The sequence below is a fragment of the Agelaius phoeniceus genome, chromosome 4 (genome assembly GCF_051311805.1).
Source record: "Agelaius phoeniceus isolate bAgePho1 chromosome 4, bAgePho1.hap1, whole genome shotgun sequence".
Lineage (NCBI taxonomy): Eukaryota > Metazoa > Chordata > Aves > Passeriformes > Icteridae > Agelaius > Agelaius phoeniceus.
Window position 1 is genome coordinate 66,049,377 of NC_135268.1, and position 18,536 is coordinate 66,067,912.

At 48.6% G+C, this 18,536-nt stretch overlaps 1 protein-coding gene across 1 annotated transcript in view; it reads right to left on the reverse strand.

Annotated features, from left to right (window-relative positions):
• Nucleotides 1-436: 436 nt before the first annotated feature.
• The window catches only part of NAT8L (N-acetyltransferase 8 like), a 33,062-nt gene continuing 14,962 nt past the window's right edge, over nt 437-18,536 (reverse strand). The window contains exon 3 of the mRNA XM_054633665.2: nt 437-7,757. Within this exon, the coding sequence (XP_054489640.1) occupies nt 7,390-7,757 (368 nt within the window). The 3' untranslated portion in view covers nt 437-7,389. The remainder of the gene's footprint in view (nt 7,758-18,536) is intronic.

Sequence of the window (18,536 nt, forward strand, 5' to 3'; positions counted from 1 at the left end):
GAAAAAGGGGCCTGTGTGGCTTGGGGAACCCCCAGGATGCACCCCCACCATGAAAGTATCCTCAATAACTCTCACCCCATCACCTTATGGCCTTGGTGGTACAGAGCAGACACTGTGTGGTTTTGTTGTGCCCTCTGCTCCAGTGGCACCTTCCCCAGGGCCACCTCTGACCCCCGGGGGGATTTGGGTGAGTGCAGGTGCCTGGAGCAGTCAGGTCCCAGGCAGGGCTGTCTCCACAGTTACTGAGTGCAGCTTCTGGACATGGCAGTAGGAGCTGGAATAGCATGGAAATACAATCTAAGGACAAGCATGAGGCACCAAAAGATATCCCTCTTATCAATGGAAGCAGGAATGAGTGATGTCTGCCCATCTGGAGCTGGGGAGCTGGAAAAGATGCAGGCACCATCTGCACATCAGTAACTTGACAGCAATACAGTTTAGGAAAAAACTGACATAAGTTTTAGATTTTATTCATTCGTACATTATTTACAGCAGTTGCTTTCATATTACAATTCTCTTTCATCTTTTCAGTTTTCACTTATAAAAAATTAACCAAATAAACCTTATATAACCAAATTTATCACAGCAGGTCTGGTTAATTTTCACAGTTACAGCGGCCATCAGGAACAGAACTTAAGTACCTACAAGTCACTTGTCCAGAGCACCTGGCCTGCCCTGCCTGAGGTCACCCTGCTGGCCCTGGGGAGCTGCCTGGCTCCTGGGGCTGCGTGGGGACCACGCTGGGGAGGCTGCAGCTCAAAGCCTGAAGCACCCCAAGGGATAACTTGTACCCACCTTAGCACCTGCCACGCCTGGGGAATGGTTTGCATTGCTACCCTGATGGTATGCAAACTGCCTTCCAACAGAGCTGACTCCTGCTTCCTCCACAGGAAATGGGAGCAATTGATTCTGTTTTCTGCCATTGCTGAGCCCCAGAAGTGCAGTAGCAGAGTGTGCTGGGGTACAAAACTGAGGCAACAAGTGTTCACCTTCCTCTGTGTGACTCTGACAGCTCTTCCTGATGTCTGTCTCTCCCACCAGGGATGGTATTTGCATTTCACCTTACTGGTGAAAAGCCTGCACTGCATCAGGGCTGGCAATGACCCGGCTCTAGGGACCCCACATGGGCAGGTTCTCTGCCAAGGTGACACCCAGCTCCAGAGACTGATGGCCTTCCCCTGTACTTCATCCTGCTCCCCAGGTGCAACAGCACCCCTTAGGAACACACACACACATGGTGTGCTCCTGACAGCATCACCTTCAGGAACCATCTCCCTGGGCTCTCCCCCACGTGCTCTTTTGCTTTACAGTGGTAATTATTGCTGTTTTAGAGTATGTTCGTTTTTCTTTGAGGACTTGTAGCCACTTCCCATTACAGATACAGTACATACTATGCTGAACATAGAAAACACAAGACTCATTTCACATTGGTCTTGTACAACGGGGAGGAGATGCAGCGTAAGAGGCTGTTTGGGGGAATCCAAGTTTCTTATTTAGACATGAGTGAGTAAGCCACTGCCTTAAACACAAGCAGTTCTGGGAAGCAATTTAGCCTGTTTGTTGTTGGTTTTGTTTTTTTTTAACTGACATTGGACATTTTCCAAATGCATACCACACATCTGCTTAACACTACCAAAAATATTATTTTTTTTCCTTTACTGCATTTGTCTCAAGAAGACTTTTGCTTTAATAAAATAACACAAGCACACAAACTGCTTAAAGCTAACTGCCCAGCACAATCATAAGTACAACTCACAAAGCAACTGATGCTTTGTTAAACCTAATTACATTTTAAAAAAATCAAATATACATATTACAAGGCAAAAGGATTAAGCTTTGGAGGAAAAGAAATTGGAAACAATATTAGCTGTAAGTTCATTACACTTACATAGGAGTAGCTGCTTCTGCATTCAAACGTGTTACTTGTAAATAAATTTACAGTTGCATTATGTATTTGTTATGCTCTTGGTCTCACTAGGCCTGTCTTCTACTATTCAGATGTTAAAAGCATGTTCTCTCCCACAGGTGATCATTGTGCAATACAAAACCAGCACTGAACAGTGATTTTAACTGTGATCAAACTCCAAATGCTGACTTGGAGCTTGTTATTTTAAACAATACTGTGTTTTGACTGAGCTCTCAGTTATCCAAATTAATCTCCTAATTTACTTTCTATGAAAGATACTCCCAAGCACCATTCAGGTAGCAGGTTTTGGTGGGTGGGATAAGCTCTGTTGCATAGTCTCTATGACTGAGAGATGCAAGAGCAGACCAATTTTTCCTCAAGATTCCATGTGGATCTATTTTGAGGGAGAAAAAAAAGAAAATATTCCTTTTGCATTTTAAAGCTTACTTAACACTTAGCATTACTTCATTTTCTTTATGTGGTGCAGTATATTCCACTGCAAGACTCCAGTTAGTGTCCAATTAAAATGCCTTTATTAAGCTTTAAGTAGAGTGCATACCAAGAGCATCACACCAGCACTAATGAGACACAGGCCCCAGCACACCCAAAGTGAGATTGTTAATTCAGAGGTAACCAGAGCTGGTTCCTGCCTTTATGTGTTTGGCAATTTGGAAGTCCCTGCAGTTTCTATCCATTTGCACCTCAGCCAGCAAATCTGGCAAATTAAAAGGCAGCAGACCTGCATCACATAGGGGTGTGGATCAGTGAGCAACAGCAGCAGCAAGGATTGGGACAAGGAGCCACAGCTCCCCTGGCAATTCTGACCATGGGACTTTCTGTTCTTCCAGGTGGCCACAGCAAGGACAGGGCCCAGGACAGCCCCAGCACCAAATCCTTTCTGCTCCTGCTGCAGGTGAGCAGCACCAGGACCCCACCAGGCACATCCCAGCCCCAGCAGCCACTGCTGACCCTTGGTCCTGCCTCCCCTCCCCAGGGACTCAAACTCTGACATCATGGCCTGAAGAATCATCCTCATTTCCCATGGGGAGGAACACAGGGCAGAACAACCCCAGGTCCCAGCCCCAGGGACAGATGTCCCCAGGGCCATTTGCCCCCTGCATTTGCTGAAAGGCAATTCTGAAATGAGTCCTGCAGGCTGCACCCATGCACAGGACCAAGAAGCAGGATCACTTCTGGAGAAAGGTAAAGGCTTTCTCAGAGACAGCATCCCACACTGGGACAGAGGGGAGGGAAAAGAACAGCTTTCCACTGATGGCAATGCCCTGGCAATGCATCTCCCAGCAGAGACACAGGTGCCATTCCTAAGCACCTTCAGGGGCTGTCTGCTTCACTGAGGGAAAACACAGCATGAATTTACAACAAATATAAATTTAAGGGTTTCAAGTCAGACTAGAAACCACATTCTTCGTTGGTTTGATTGCTTAGCATTATCAGCCTGGATCTGTTCAGGGGCCAAGCTTCCCAGACAGCTTATTGCCAAATCTGACATGTGCTTGAGATGCCAGTTAGCTCAGGATGTGGAGGGAGTTCCCACTCACTCCACAGGGAATGGCCCAGGCTGTGCTGGAGGGCTGGGGCAACCCCAAGGCTGTGGATCTCAGCCACACTAATGCAAATTTTCCCTTCTTTTCTGTTTCCTTTTTTTTTTTTAATTTTTGCTTTCCTCAGGGAGCAAGGGCTCTGTCCTAAGCCCCTCCAAGCAAAGGACACTTGAGCAGTGTCTCCTGCACAGGGATTAGCAATAAAAGGCCCAGTCTAAGGAGAGAGCAACCAGGTGAGGAAACTGCACCGCTGCAGGCAGCACGAGGGGCTGTGAGAGCCCACCTGCACTGCAGAGCAAGAGCAGGGTGGGAAATGCCTTCACATGGCTCAAACACCCTCCACCTAAGTCTGAACTGGTCTTACCTAACCACCACATTTACCAACCTTGGGCTCAAACCCAAGACATGCTCCACTCTTCCACACAACTCCTGCCAGTGTTGTCCTTGGAAAGAGAAACCCCCAAACTCAATCAATCAGGAAAATCCCCTCCCATCTCACACTGATGTGGGTCTCTGTTGAAAACAAAACTCAAGGACTGGCAGTAGTTCCAGATCACCACCTCATCTGCTTGGGACCAATCCTACAACCACCTTGTGCTGCTCCTCACCCACCCAGCCCTGAGCTGGGACGGGGAGAGTCAGGAGAAGATGCTGAGGGCCTGAGAAAGGCCTGTGCTGATCTTTTCCAAGCACTCTGTTTAAACCAGTGCACCCTAGAAGGTGCAGAGCAGACGGATGGATCTGCCCAAGGCAGCTCAACCTCACCGTGTCACCCTGTGAGCTGCACTGTGTTCTGCCCACACACTGCCCTGGCAGCAGGTGAGCCTGGCATGGGCAGAGCCCAGCACCCCTGACCCCAGAGCTGTGCCTGAGCCATGGCATTTAGGGAAACCTCCCATGAATGCAGACAGAACAACAGTATCATGTGGTGCTTTTAATCCCAACCTTGGCAGCACCCCTGTCCCACAGCTTCCACCAGGGATGCAGTTCTGGCAGCCTGTGCCATCTTCCAAGGAGAGCAAATCCCAGCCTATTTGGCAGCCAGCCCTTTCCTTCAGAAACAAGCTGTCCTGGCTGGAGAGCTGGGAGCAACCAGCTGGATTTCTTCCAAAAAGCCTGGTCACAAAGCAACTGGCAGAAGCATTAAGGGAATAAATTTTCTTGGCAGCTACCGGCCAAGTGGCAACAACTCAATCCTTATCAGTGCATTTCCGTGTGCTGGGGAGGAATGCAGACAGCACCCCCAAAGCCACACCTTCCCAAAGCACCTCTTCCCCAGGAAACTCAACAGGTATTACAATCAGATACTGTAATATCATCAGGTAAAGTTTACACATTTTAGAAGAAAATACTGGTAAACCTGATGGTACTTCTGTGTCTGTGGGATCTGGTGGGATTTATTCCAGGTTTGGGTTTTCTGACAGGATGTGGAGTTTTATTTCAAAGGCACAGGTATCAAATAAAACCAGCAACATTAGTTTAATTAAATAGCCTAATAAAAAAAGTTAATGCTCAATTTAGACTTTACATATTCCTCCCTTATTAAGAGACTAGTTTTTGCTTTTTGTTTTTTTTTTTTTTACCCCTCTGGAAAGGTTTTAGTGCAGTGATTATATAGCAACAGAAAAATAAACTAAAAAAGGCACAAACTTTTGTGTTTTTTCTTTCAACTTTTGCTAACACTTCATATTTGTCTGTTTTACTTCGGTTAATAAATCACTGAATGCAGCAAGAAAATATTCTGCCGATTTCTGTACACTATACAAGAACCCCTACCAACAGTACATTATTTCAGCTTCAGGAGAAATGTACAGCATAGAAAGACTTTTAAAAATATAGTGCCCCATAGAGAAATTTTGTTAATTAAACTCATGGTCTCTTGCTACAGTGTCCTTCACCATCCTCATTACCCCCTTATTGCTGGAACACACGCTGGGACTCTGCCCCTCCAACTCCTCACAGGCTGGACCCAGCCCAAGCCAAGCAATGAGAGGGCAGCTGGGGTTGTGCCAAATGGCTGCTCCATCCCCAGCATCAGTGCCTGGCCCATGGCCCTGGCAGGGATGGGCTGAGCCCCCTGCCCCCTGCTCTCCATCAGCACCACCAGCCCCATCTCAGTGCTGGGAAAGCTTCTGGCTGGAGAGGAAAGGGCAGCTCCTGGTAGGAGTGGGACAGACAGCACCCCATGTCCAAGGTCTGTGCTGTCTGTCCCCCATCTGCCCCAGGGCTCCTGTCCTCTCCCCACACCCCAAGGCTCCTTCCTTCTGCAGCTCTCCTGCTGACTCTTCCATTGTTTTTGCAAGCGTGGTTAACACATGCTCTACCCCTTCACCAACTTCATCGCGGTGAGGTGGGGGGTTCCCCCCTCACCACACACATAATACTTCATAAAATTATAATTGTTTTTCCCAGTAAATAAAGGGGTTTTCCCTTTAAATGTATTAGCAGAGCCAAACCCCTCTACCCACCCGAAATTAAGTGCAGCCAGAAATGGTTTTCTGTAATACCTCTAATACCACGCTTTAAAAATTAAAACCTACCAGTCTTCTTTTTCCCCAAGATGTAATTCATGCAAAGTTGCTATTTGTTTAAATAAGTTATAAAAGTTGATATCTCAGGCTAGAAGAAGCTGTAGTCTTGGTTATTCTTTAGTTGGCAGGCACTGTACATACATACCGGGTACAGACACATGCCGAATCTGCTTTGCATTGCTTTTTGCATTGTACAATTCACAAATCTGACATCATTAAAGCAGTTAATTACCTTTGATGGAAGGCTGCAGTGAGGCCATCTACATTTATCAAACAAGCAGCTGGTTAAGATAATAAGTACGCTCCCCCCACCCTGGTGCTCCCCAAAATGCTATTATCTGTCACACGTTGCTTCTCTGAAGTGGTGAGATTTGGTGCGCACATTAATGTGCAAATGTGTTGCCATAGGAACTGCAGCCTCCATTACGCCTCAACGACACCATTCAGCAAAAGCCAAAACTAAAAATAACAACAACAACAACAAAAAAAAATAACCCTTAAAAATAAGATGAAAACAAACAAAAAAAAAACCCCAAAAGGCAGCAAAGAGAAAGTCCAACGCACATGCGGAGTCTGGCCCAGGACTGCAGGTTACGCGTGGCTACGGAACAGCGCAGGAGATGCTTAGGTTTGATCTTAACTTCACACTATGGTACAATGGGGCTCAGTTCAGCCGGTCCGAGTCTGTGCTGGCTTAGGAAGGAGGGGGAGCTGGAGCGGAGTCGTGGTTACCGGATGCACCCGGGGTCTCTCAGACATTTGGCAGAATGAGGCACATCCAAAAAAAGTGCAACACCAGTGCCGTGGTGGCAGTGCGATGTGTTTGAGTGCGTGCGCTTCCCTCTTCATGCATTGTAGCAAGCGGGTTGGGGCGGAGGGGCAGGGTGTACCCCCCACCTTTTCTCTGAAAACTATTAACCAGTAGGTTATGGTAAGAGGAATGCATATTCTACTTACTGGTGCGTGAAATACTGAAAACTGCATTCAAGTAATATTTCTGCACTATTATGAATGCATCACTATGTTATCTTACACCTGGAAAAGGAGAGGACTATGTACACCAGAGCAGTTGTACTATTTTGCAGTAAGTTTCTGTGCTTTACAGAGGTACCTGGGAAGGAGAGGCCGCTGCTCCGCTCCGCCCCGCTGGGTTGCAGGACTCCCAGCACCACCACCTACAGCATGCGAGGAAGGGGCACTGCTCGGCCGGCCCATCGAGCTGAACGGAGCAAACCAAAACGTGACATGAGGGTACAAAAACTCTAACCCAAAATTGGCAAATCAATGGTGATGAGAAATAGAAGGATAATTTATTATTTTTGAAGGAGGAGGAAGGGGGGAAAAAAATAATTTTTTTTTTGTTTTGTTTTGGTTGGTGGGGGGGTTTTTTTTATTCTTCCCGCAGCTGCAGGCGGTAGCGGTGGTAGCGGACCTGGAAAAACATTCTCTCCAGTAAGGAGCGCGTCATCCCTGGCAGGGCGTAATGTTCGACGACACCCACGTGCTTGAAGCCCAAGGACTCGTAGAGCTTGTGGGCTGCCATCTTCACGGCCGTGGTTCCCAGCACGACGGAGGAGTAGTTGTTGAGCATGGCGAACTCCAGCACCTTGCGGCCCAGGGCCTTGGCGATGCCTTTGCCGCGGTAGTTGGAATCCACGGACATGCGCCGGAGCTCCACCGTGTTGTCCTCCTCATTGCCCCGCGCTGCCACAATCCCCACCACGTTGCCGTCCAGGACGGCAACCCAGAAGCAGGAGCCTGTGGGAGATAAAGCAGCACATGGAGTCACCCCTGATGGACAAGTGGCCATTGCCAAACACACATCTGGGAGCAGGGCCTGGGGTCCAAAATCACATCACATCTGGGGACTAATGACCTCCATAAATAAGGAACAAACACTCTTTTTCCCTGACAGCGTGAAGGAAATGCTGTTTTCCCAAGGAAAATGCACAGGGGCTACAACCTCCTCTTGCAGAATATGTGAAGGTCTCCCATGATCCTCCTTTTCTCCAGCCTGAACAGCCCCAGCTCCCTCAAATGCTCCCCACAGAACTTGCACTCCAGACCCTTCACCAGCCTTGTTGCCCTTCTCTGGATGTGCTCCAACATCTCAGCATCGTTGAGGGCCCCAGAACTGGATGCAGTACTCAAGGTGTTGCCTGACCAGTTGCTTAATTATCACCCAAGAAAGCCACTATTCAATACAGCAGCCAACCATGGGCACTGAGAGGTCTCTTGCCCAGATGAAAAGCACTGACTTTCAGTGCTCTGGAGCAATATGTCTTCATCCAGAAGAAGAAGACTCCGTGACAGGAGAAGCCCCAGGTGCAGGCCATGGCCTTCTTCCCAGCTGCTTAACAGAGAGAACCTGACTTGGGCAGCAGCTTCATCTTCTGCACCAACCCTGCCAACTGCTCCAACCCAAATGCATGGCACATCTCTGTAAGACCTGAGTTACACAGCCCAGGAGGGTGCTCAGGGGGGCAAAACCCCTCCTGAAAAACAGAGGAAACATGAGTAAGACAACTCACTACACTTTGTCACTGGCAGAGAGCCAAGCATGGGGTGGTGGGAGGTGCCTTTGCAGCTGCTGTAGGAAAAATGCACCTTGTGACTCCATGAAGCCATCCAAAAGAGATGCCCAAGGTCTTCCCCTCTTCCCTGTGGCACAGCTCAGCTTCCAAGGAAAAGCTGGCTACAAGCAAGGGGCAGGGAACCAGCCCAGGTTCACCTCAGCACACCAGGCTCATCCTCACATTCGGAGGAATGTGCAGCTCCAGCGATGCTCACTCTTGTTCCCACTGTGAGCAAGTCATCGTGCTGCTGCTATCTAGGTCAACAGCTAATTTTTAAAACACCAGGGCCCATCTTGACCCATTTATCATGAGCAGTGGAGATGTCTCTGCTCCGCTGCCGTGCTGACAGCGTTACTTGTTCCCCAGCGCTCGCTTGGATCTCAGAACGTGATTTATTCAGACACGACCCCAGACGAACACCTACAAGCACTGAAATCAAGCAGCCACCCTCCCTCTGCATACAAATTGCAGGGTAGAGAGCTCACTGCTGGTCTTAAAGTGCTCATCACGTGGTGGCTGAGCCCAGTTCACTCCCCAGCCCATCCATCACACCTCTGGCCACACGGCAAGCACACCAAACATAAGGGCCACAGTGATCCTCCCCCTACACGCATGGCTACCACTCCTGTAGTGTAGTTCCAAAAAGGAGGTTCAGGAATTTCCCCACACTTGGGGAGCAGGGGTGGGATGCTTCCCTGGGGCTCCACTCCTGGGGCAGCCCCCAAAAGTGCCCTGAAGCAGCCATCAGCTGGTGTCCACTGGGCTGCAGCTGGTGGCACAGTTGTCACATCCCCCTCATCCAGCCCCATCCACAGCAACTCCTCCCAGAGCTGCTTCTTCAGCAAGTCTGCCTCATTTCCCCTCAAAGCAGAGAAACAACCTGGGTTCCTCTCAACCCGAGGTTACACAATTGCTTCCACGACTGCTTCCCACTTTTATTCCTTATTTTCTCTTCTCAGCAAGCACCTCTTCTCTGTGCCCACCAAACCTGAGAGGCTGCTAAAGTTCGCTCAGCAACACTTCCCACATTTGTAAAATGGCACGTTTCTGGTACTTTGAGGTATTCTGAATATTTAAAACCCAAATCTGGACACACCCGCTACCGCAGAGCCACCAAACCTTTCCCATTCCCAGCCCTCTGACCACCCTGTCCATACTCCCACACCTGTCCCTCCCAGCAGGGACTGGACCCGGTTGCAAGCAGCATGACAGCAAACCTGCACTCCTTGTTAGTTTTTACTTACAATTTTAAAGCTTAATTATAATGATTTTGAGTTCAACAGGAAAAGAAATAGTATCTGGCACATGTCCCAGTGTGTTTTGTGCACACAACACTTATAATTAGCCACAGACAGGACACATCTGCTCAAACAATGAGAGTTGTATTCAGCTCTCCTTTACACCAGTGCCATCAGTCCCCAAGACTTCTACCCTGCTATCCTCCTTGTGTCTGTGTGTGCTCCAAGGATCACCAGCAGCCAGTTCCTTCAGGCTACTAAAGACACCTCAAGCTCCCAAAGGTGGCTACAAGCCCAGGAACAGCTTTCCCCCATGGGGCTGTCAAATCCCTCCTCCAGGCAGCTGCATTCCATTGGGATGGAGACTTGCCCCTGAAAGCTGTCCTGGAATCACCACATGCTGCCAACCCTGGGCATGTGTTTTCCTCTGGGAAAAAATCCTCCACTTTCACAGCAAGAAGGCTGAAGGTCCTCAGATTGATTTTTACCCAAGCTCAACTAGATGACCTCTAAAGGTCCTTTCCAGCCCAAACTATCCTGTCCTATGATTGCACGTTTTCCATAATGCCAGCCAGCTGCAGCTCCTCACCATACCCACTCTTCCAGCAGCACTTAACTCTGGAACAGTGTGGAAGGAGCCTGGAAAAAGCACCCTGCACTGCCACACCCCAGGGCTGGGAGAGGGTCTCCTCCTGACCTTTTCTGGGCTGAGGATATTGACTCAGAGCACAGCTTGTTTTTGCACTTTTTCATACCTAGGATGAAACAAAACTAACTTCATCTCAGCTGTCAGTAATGAGCAACAGCCTTGTTTGCAGCGCTATTATTAGCAGGAGCTGACGTTTTACTCTCTCACATGCTATCTGAAAATAATCACTGCTGCAAAGATAAACACAGACCCTGACAGCTACAACTCTCCCTGCCCTTCCAGATACTCATCTCATGGCAGCATCTCTATCTTTGCCTTCACCCTCACTTGCCTCCACCTTCTGCCAACCCATCACTATGGTCATCCAAAGCCCTTCCTGCTCACTCCAGGATCTGTTCTTCATGGACATCTTCCATTTAACTACAGCTGCCCTGGGAACACCACTCTGAAGCACTGGAGGCACTTTCCAGAGGTCCTAGCAACTCCCAGCCAAACCCAAGCACTCCCTCCTGACTCCTGGGCTGCCAAAAGCAAAAGTGAGGAGAAGCAGCCATGGAAAACCCACTACCACCTTCCTTAGCTCTCTCCACTTCTTCAGCTTGCTGCCTCAGCACACAATGTTGACATCAGGAACTCACATCACAGACTAAAGATACAATAAAGAAAGATTTCTTTTTTACCATGAGGGTGGTGAGGCACTGGCACAGGCTGCCCAGAGAAGCTGTGGCTGCCCCATCCCTGCAAGTGTTCAAGGCCAGGTTAGATGAGGCTCTGAGCAACCTGGTCTGATGGAAGGTGTCCCTGCCCATGGCAGAGGGGTTGGAACAAGATGGTCCTGAAAGGTCTCTTCCAACCCAAACCATTCCATTAAAAAAGCCACCTTGTGATGCACACACCTATGGAAAGAGGCACTAAATGGCTGTGATGTGCCTGCCAAGGAATATGATTTCAGGTTGCTCATGCTTCACAGCAAGGTCAGACACGGTTGCTCAGCTGATGGCACCCAGGGTCTGAAAGCACACAAGATGGCACTGTCTTTCTGCTCTAAATTTAAGAATGGTTCCCTTAAATTTAGAGGCAGACCAAAGAGGGTATTCTCTAATCCATCCACCCAACTCCCACAGCTCAGGGCTGCCCTCAGAGTCCACACAGCACTGCTGACACCACATCCCAAGGATGTCCCCACAGCAGTGGCACCACGCTGGCCACATATCCTCCCCTCCTGCCCAGGATGCCATGCAATCCTCTGGCTGTGCCTGCAAGCCTCCTCTCCCACCCTCCTCCACTGTCATGAGCTGCACAGCTCTCCCCCACGCAGCCGACGAGGATGGATGGTGGGTGAAAATAAATTCATTTATTTTTGCTGCAAATTCTTCTACACCTTTTGATGAATAAAAGGCCAGTGGGTGGATGGGTGGAAAGACTGGAGCCAAAAGCAATAGCAGAGTAGTGCTAGAAGGGAGGGGGGACAGGGACATCAGACTTCCTCACCAGCATGAGTCCCACATGACTGACTATTGCAGGAGCCAACAGCTTTCTTAAGCCCTCAGCAGGCAGGGGCCACTACCCCAAGCCCCAGAGTTGTGTTGCTCTGAAAAGGCAAAGCTCTGTCTTCCACATTCTTTTCAAATACATTGTTTTCTAGAAAATTCTAGCATTCCCACAAGAGCAAGCAAACCTTTGCTGCCCCAACACTTGGGTGCTCCCTAGTGCCAGCACCTGCACACTGTGGGGTGAGGGCTGAGGCAGGTAAAACCTATCCCTGTTTTCCTTAGGGCTGGGGAGAGGACAGAGCAGCTCCTGTGGCACCACTGCCTGTTGGTGCTAACTTTGCATGGATGCATCCCTGTGGGAAGGAGTTTTCCTTGGAAGCTCAGCACAGGCAAGTATGGAAATCTTGCCCAGAGGCATGCCAGTCTCCTCTCCTTTTCTTCAGGGGTGGCACTGCTATCTATGCAGCCAAGCTCTCATTAGTTCTTAGAGGCTTATGCATGGAACATAATTTCTAGACAGACAAGCAACTACTTAAGAAAATATCCCTTCAAGCACAGACTGTGACTTTCAATTCTGCTTTGGCATGTCACAACAACACAAATGTGAGCAATTCCCCTGCTGGCTCAAAGCTGTCACAGGTGATGTCCCTGCAGCATCATCCAGCAAAGGGACTGGCAGTTTCCATCACCACTGCTGGGAACCCACCAGGACAGCACCAGCTCCTCTGCATCCTTACAGCAGAGGCAGGAAAGCATCCTGCACAGGGCAAACCCCTCTCCTACATTTTTCCCCAGGCTGCTATGAAGGGGCAAAGAGAAGGAAAAAAAAATCCAAATACCAAAAAGCTCAAAATAATTTCTGCACTTGCCATAGGACAGAGCCCGCAATTGCCTGTGTTCTATGCTCTTAATATACCTACACAAAGGCTTGCTCATCCCCAGAGATCCAAAAGCTCCCTCCTGACTCCTCCCTATGACCCCTGGGTGCAGCACAGCCTGGTGTGGCACCACCACACAGAAGCACCTGCACAGAGGAGGCACAACATGCTGGCACATCATGGAGCTTCGAGTACTTGCCCTTGCAGTCACTTGTTCAGCCTGCTGTGCCACCTTTTGGTGTGATTTTGGCCAGAGCAGCAGCTCTTTGTGCTAAGCAGGGGTGGCCCAAGCAGGGCAGTGCAGAGGGAATCAGGACCCAGTGCAGAGCTGTTTTTCCCAATTCACCAGTAACCTGTTATAAAGCCCCAAAGTTCAGTGTCTGGGCTCTCCTCCTGCCAGCACTATTTACATACATCACTCTAAGAGACAAGCTGGACATGGCAGCAGGGGGACAGAGCCCTTAGCCCAAAGCTGGCTGTGCTGTGGCTGTGTATTGCTGATGTTGATTAAATTGCTGCTCTTTTACCCTGTCTGGGTCTTGAAGAAGGAGAAGAGGAATCACCCAGCACTCGAGGCAACACTCCCTCCTCCTTCCCCTTCATCCTTGGTGAAACACAGGCAGAGCAGCCGAGTTACATCAGCATCAGGGGAGAAAGGAGGCTCTTCTGGGGACAGCCTGGCTGCTGGGATGTGAATGCTGCTGGCAGGGGGGCACAGACACAGCACATCAGCTGCCACCCAGCCAGACACAGGCAGCCTGGGTGCAGGGACCAACCAAGGACAGGCAGCAGCTGTCCCTGTCACTGACTCCAACTGCTCAGCTAGCCAGGATGGGGAGGGATTTATCTCTGTGTTTATGAGGCATGCCATTATCCTATTATCCCTCCTTCCCTCCATCTTTCCCATGTGTTGAGTTTCTCTCCTTTCCACCTTTCTAGTTTCCCTTGGCTTCAGGCAGGGCTGCATAACAGCTCCCACAAGTTCTGCTAGTAACTCTACACTTGACTTCAGTTAAAAGGCTTTCCTAGAAGGGTCCTACAAAATAATGGCATTTTAGTGTAGTTTATGGCTATGAAAACTGAGTGAGATGCAAGAGATCCTGACTCCAACACTCCTGACGTCCATGAGCATCCCTCTGCACCAGACAAGGCCCAGGTGTGGGGGAACAAAATATGTCAGGAACACAGGAATTATTCATGCATGAAATGAGAAATGCTGTGGGACACCTTCCTCACCATAAATAACCCCACATAATCTACCACTGCAGGACACATTGCCCTGTTATAAATAATTCCTGGCTGGAAGAGCACAGGGCAGTGCATCTATATGCTGAGGGTGGGTGACATCCCTTGATTCATGAAGATTCTGGGCAGCAGGCAATGAGATCACCTACAAAGCATGAAAAGAGATGGATGGTTTGGTTCTGAGCAACCACTTCATCTACTTCTCCATCTACCTCCTTTTCCATCCTTGCTAGGTTTCACCTGTGTTGTTACCAAGGGCTGCAGGTACTTGCAACAACCCCAAAGCTCAGCCAAAGCCTCTGGAGCTGCAAGCAGCAGGGAATCAGTGGGATGACAGTGACATCCAGCATTCAGTCTGCAACACAGCCACAGGGCAGATCCATGGACATTTGCTACCAGAAACACTGTGACCCCAATCCAGCACAGCAGTGGGTCTCAAACTGCCCCAGGAGACAGGAGTGCAGAGTTGGCCTCTGAGCTGAGCATGGAATGAGAGATGGGTGATGGGGTTTGGACTGCAGGAACTGCTGCCCTAAGCACCAGTGCAAACCCCAAACCACGTCTGCGTTCAGAGTGGTATGTGCTGTACCATGCCAGTGCTGGTAAACCTGGAGCAGCAGCACATGCTGCAAAGGTGATGGCCCCACTGCAGCTCTACCTGCACCTGGGGGTGGAAAGGGTGGTGGTGTTGCAATTTAGATTAACAGTCTGAAAACTTTTATCAGTGCCATCTCCATGCTTTCTGATGGAGCTGGTGCAGCCTCAAAAGCACCCAGCTACTCCAACACAGGTATTCCATTTTGGGGTGCCAAAACCCCCAGAAAACCCCTAAGATACTAATGGCTAACTACGGCTTACTTTCACTCTCATATTTTGACAGGAAAAAATAAAAACACATTCTGCAGCAAAGGGACTTCAGCAAGTGGCCAGGTTTGGTCCTAAACAGCATCTCCTGCTGTCACTGCTGGGGACATAACCCAGCAGGCATTTCTAATCTTCTAAAACCTTTGCTTTAAGCCTCACCCTGTTCCTGTGAAGCACCTTTCCAACAGCTCCTGCCCACGCACCTTACTCATGGCAAAGCTTTGGAGCGCCCAGCCCAGACCAATGCAAGCTGTTCGTGGCCCTGCCCCATGTCAGCACTTCACTGGTTGATTTTGCAAACAGGCTTAAGTCCCCTGGGGCCCAGAGTGTCACCACGTGTGACAGCACCCGAGGGGGTGCTCAGCAAAGCCCCGGGAAGTGCTGGGCACAGCGCAGGAGCAGGCTTTTGATGAGACAGCCAGAAACCCAGGTGATGCCGCAGATGGGATAAAGACAGCCTGTCCAGCACATTTCAGAGGCTGCTATATTAAGAAGTGTAACAGCAGGACTTTAAAATCTTCTATCAGGCTCTTTTTGTTGGCCATGCTGCACCTTGAAAAGCAAAGACTGTAACGAAGCCAGTGTATAACAACTGCTCAAGCAAAAGCTGCAGAAGCAGTTGTGGGGGATTAGAAGCAGCCTGGTTATCTGGACAGATGCAGCCTGGCCCATGGCTCTGCTCTCTGCTGCTGAAAAGGATGACATGACACAGAGAAAGCACAGACAACACCACAGATGCAGCAACCAGGGTCTACCTGCTGCTGGATCACTGGGGGAAAGCAGGGATTGAGAAACGAGGCAGCATCTGTGCTTTTGGCATGTGAGCAATTGTTATCGATCAGCAAGGAATGAAACAGCTTAAAGGAGCACATAGAGACTGGGATGTGTGAGTTTGGCTGGGCATTGTCCTCCAGGCTGGCTGGGTGATGAGTCCCAGTGCAATGGAGCTGGCTCAGCAGAACAGTCTGGTCTGCACAAATGGACAAAAGCAGAAAAAAGTATTTAAACTTTTCAGGGTAGATGCTCCTTATGCAGGAAAAATACACACTAAGCTGATCAACTGCAGAGTGAGGCCTTAAGTAAGCCTATATTCTAGAATTTAGACTGGGTTTTAGTTAGAAGTTTTAAGGACAAAAGAAATGAAGCTCTTCTGCCTGCTTTGCTAGCTTAGCTTGTGCCAGCTCTAAAAGACTGATGTGACAATTAGCTCCTTGTTAGTGAAATTGGTTTACAAGATCAAATGTGCTGCTGGTTGTGTTTTGAGCCAGCTCCTTAAAAGGGCATTGTTAAGGCTTGGTCTCCATCTTCTACATCAATCTTTCACTACATGGCTTTATTGCTTTCAAAAGGTACTGAATTTGCCTTGCAGCAATTTTCACTCCCAAACATTGAACAAACTGGGAAATCTACAATTATTGGATGTTCTAGAATTCATTACTTGGTGGCTGACTTTTACTTTATATGCTTTACTGTAAAAAGGGACTGAGCAATAACTATTGAATGGCTTTCTTTAGCTTAGCAGTTGGCCAAGCCATAAATCAAACAGGGAAAATGGGCAGAATCAATCTGATTTGTACCATCCATCACTACTTTCCTGGTCTAAATTTAGCCAAGACTCCCTTTATTCAACAGAAGTCCCTGTATCTACATAGGTATTGCACCAAGTTCTTCACAGCAAAGGGAGAAACTAAGGTTCATTTACTTAAGGTTAAATAATAAACATAATTCTGAGCTGTACAAAGACTTCCAGGGGGTTTTATGCTGCTGTGAGGTCAACAACCTTTGAGATGAGTCACTTTTCAGGAGAGCCCCTCTTCTGCCAAAGACCACAGCTCAAGCCTACAGAGCTCACTGCAAACAACTGCTTTCAGTCAGGAGGAACTTAGGTAAGATGAATTGCAGCCAAGATGTAAGTTCAAACTTAGGATATGGCAGAATGATGCATCAGGACAGAATAACTCATCTGTGCATTCAACCTCTTTAAATCAGACTCAAAAACAAGGCTGAGAGGTACCTCCCCTAAAAGGTAAAAAAAGGGAGCAGCTAAGAATATTTACATATTTAAAAAGTGCAAACAAAAACCAAACAGAAAAACACACGCAGGAAAAGAAACCACAACAGGCCAAGTCAAGTAAAGGGTACATATTCATATATATACCCTATACATATTGGCATGTATTTAACCAAATCAAGGTCCACAGCATGTTTCAGTGCTTCTGAGCATGATGTTAGCCCCCTTGCCACATTCTTGCAGCCCTCAGGAGTCCCTTAATGAGGACTTTCCTACCACAGCAGCCAAGGAGTGACAATGACAAGGCAGTATTTGCCGTACAGAAACAAATTTTCTGGACTTCTCTGGACCAGAAAAGTCTCAGATCCCAGGGCATCCCCTCTGCTTTCCTTCCCAGGACAAACTGGATCTGACAGACAGGGACTTGCACTTCACCAAAGCCTGCACAGCCAAGAGAAGTGACCAGGACACTCTCCTAACACCCACAATAAATATGGCTCTGCTGCACTCAGAGCCTTTCCTTCTGCACACAACAGTGGTTCCACAAGAATCCTCCCTTGTGGCTGGCACAATGAATCAAACCTCCCTGACCTCTAGCTTTTCATAACCTATAGGAGTGAAACAGCAACCACAAGGAGTTATATTCTCTCTGAAACCACAGTGAAGAATTCATTACTCAATATTGAGGAAGACATCAGGAAAAAATAAGAGGTTTAGGGTGGAGATTTGGTAAAAAACTACAGGCTGAAGTCAGGTGGTAGATGGTTTGCTCTCCTTAAGTCTATTGCAAGCAATAAATATTTCCTATTTCTAGTGTAACACCTTGAAATGGTGCTGCACACACAACCTTTCCAGAGCACAGGCTTCCAACAAGGACACCAGTTATCAGCTGGGACCAACCCACCCTGTCACCAGCTGCCACACCCAGATGAGCCCCTAAAATCCATTACAATGGATTGGGAAGAGATCAAGAGGCCAGGAGTGAGCGTGGCTCGTTACCTCTGTCCTGCCCAGCTGCTCACCAAGGGCTCTCACTTGGGCATTTCTCACTGGACCAACCCTCTCTGACCTGCATGAGCCCCCCCAAACATCTGGGCAAACTTATTCCCCTAAGCTCTGGGGAAGGAGTATGTGGCTAAACAGGGAAACTGGGAAAGATAATCAAACTGGTAAGGAGAACAGGCTTGGACAACCAAGCCCAGGCTTTCTGCCCTGTTCCCATCAAGGCAGCATGCATTCTGTGCAGAGGTGCTCATCCTATCATGGAAAGTGATGCAAAAAAAGCAATTTCTATCTGCAGCATGCCATGAAACCAAGTCTTTCCCTCGGAATGGGGTCTGATGTACTTCTGACATCCGAGGCTAGAGGAAGTAACAGGACTAATGCTACAGTTTGTGGCAAATCCAACTCCTGACCCATATAAATAAATGAATAAATAACAACAAATCTCTCTGGAAGCAAACATTGAGTATTCTTGATGTGCTTTTAGCAGCATCACACTTCTAACACTGGAGGACTTCCTGGAGCAATGACCCTCTCCCTGCAGGACACCAACCAGCTCATCCCACTTGGGAAGAGCAGGG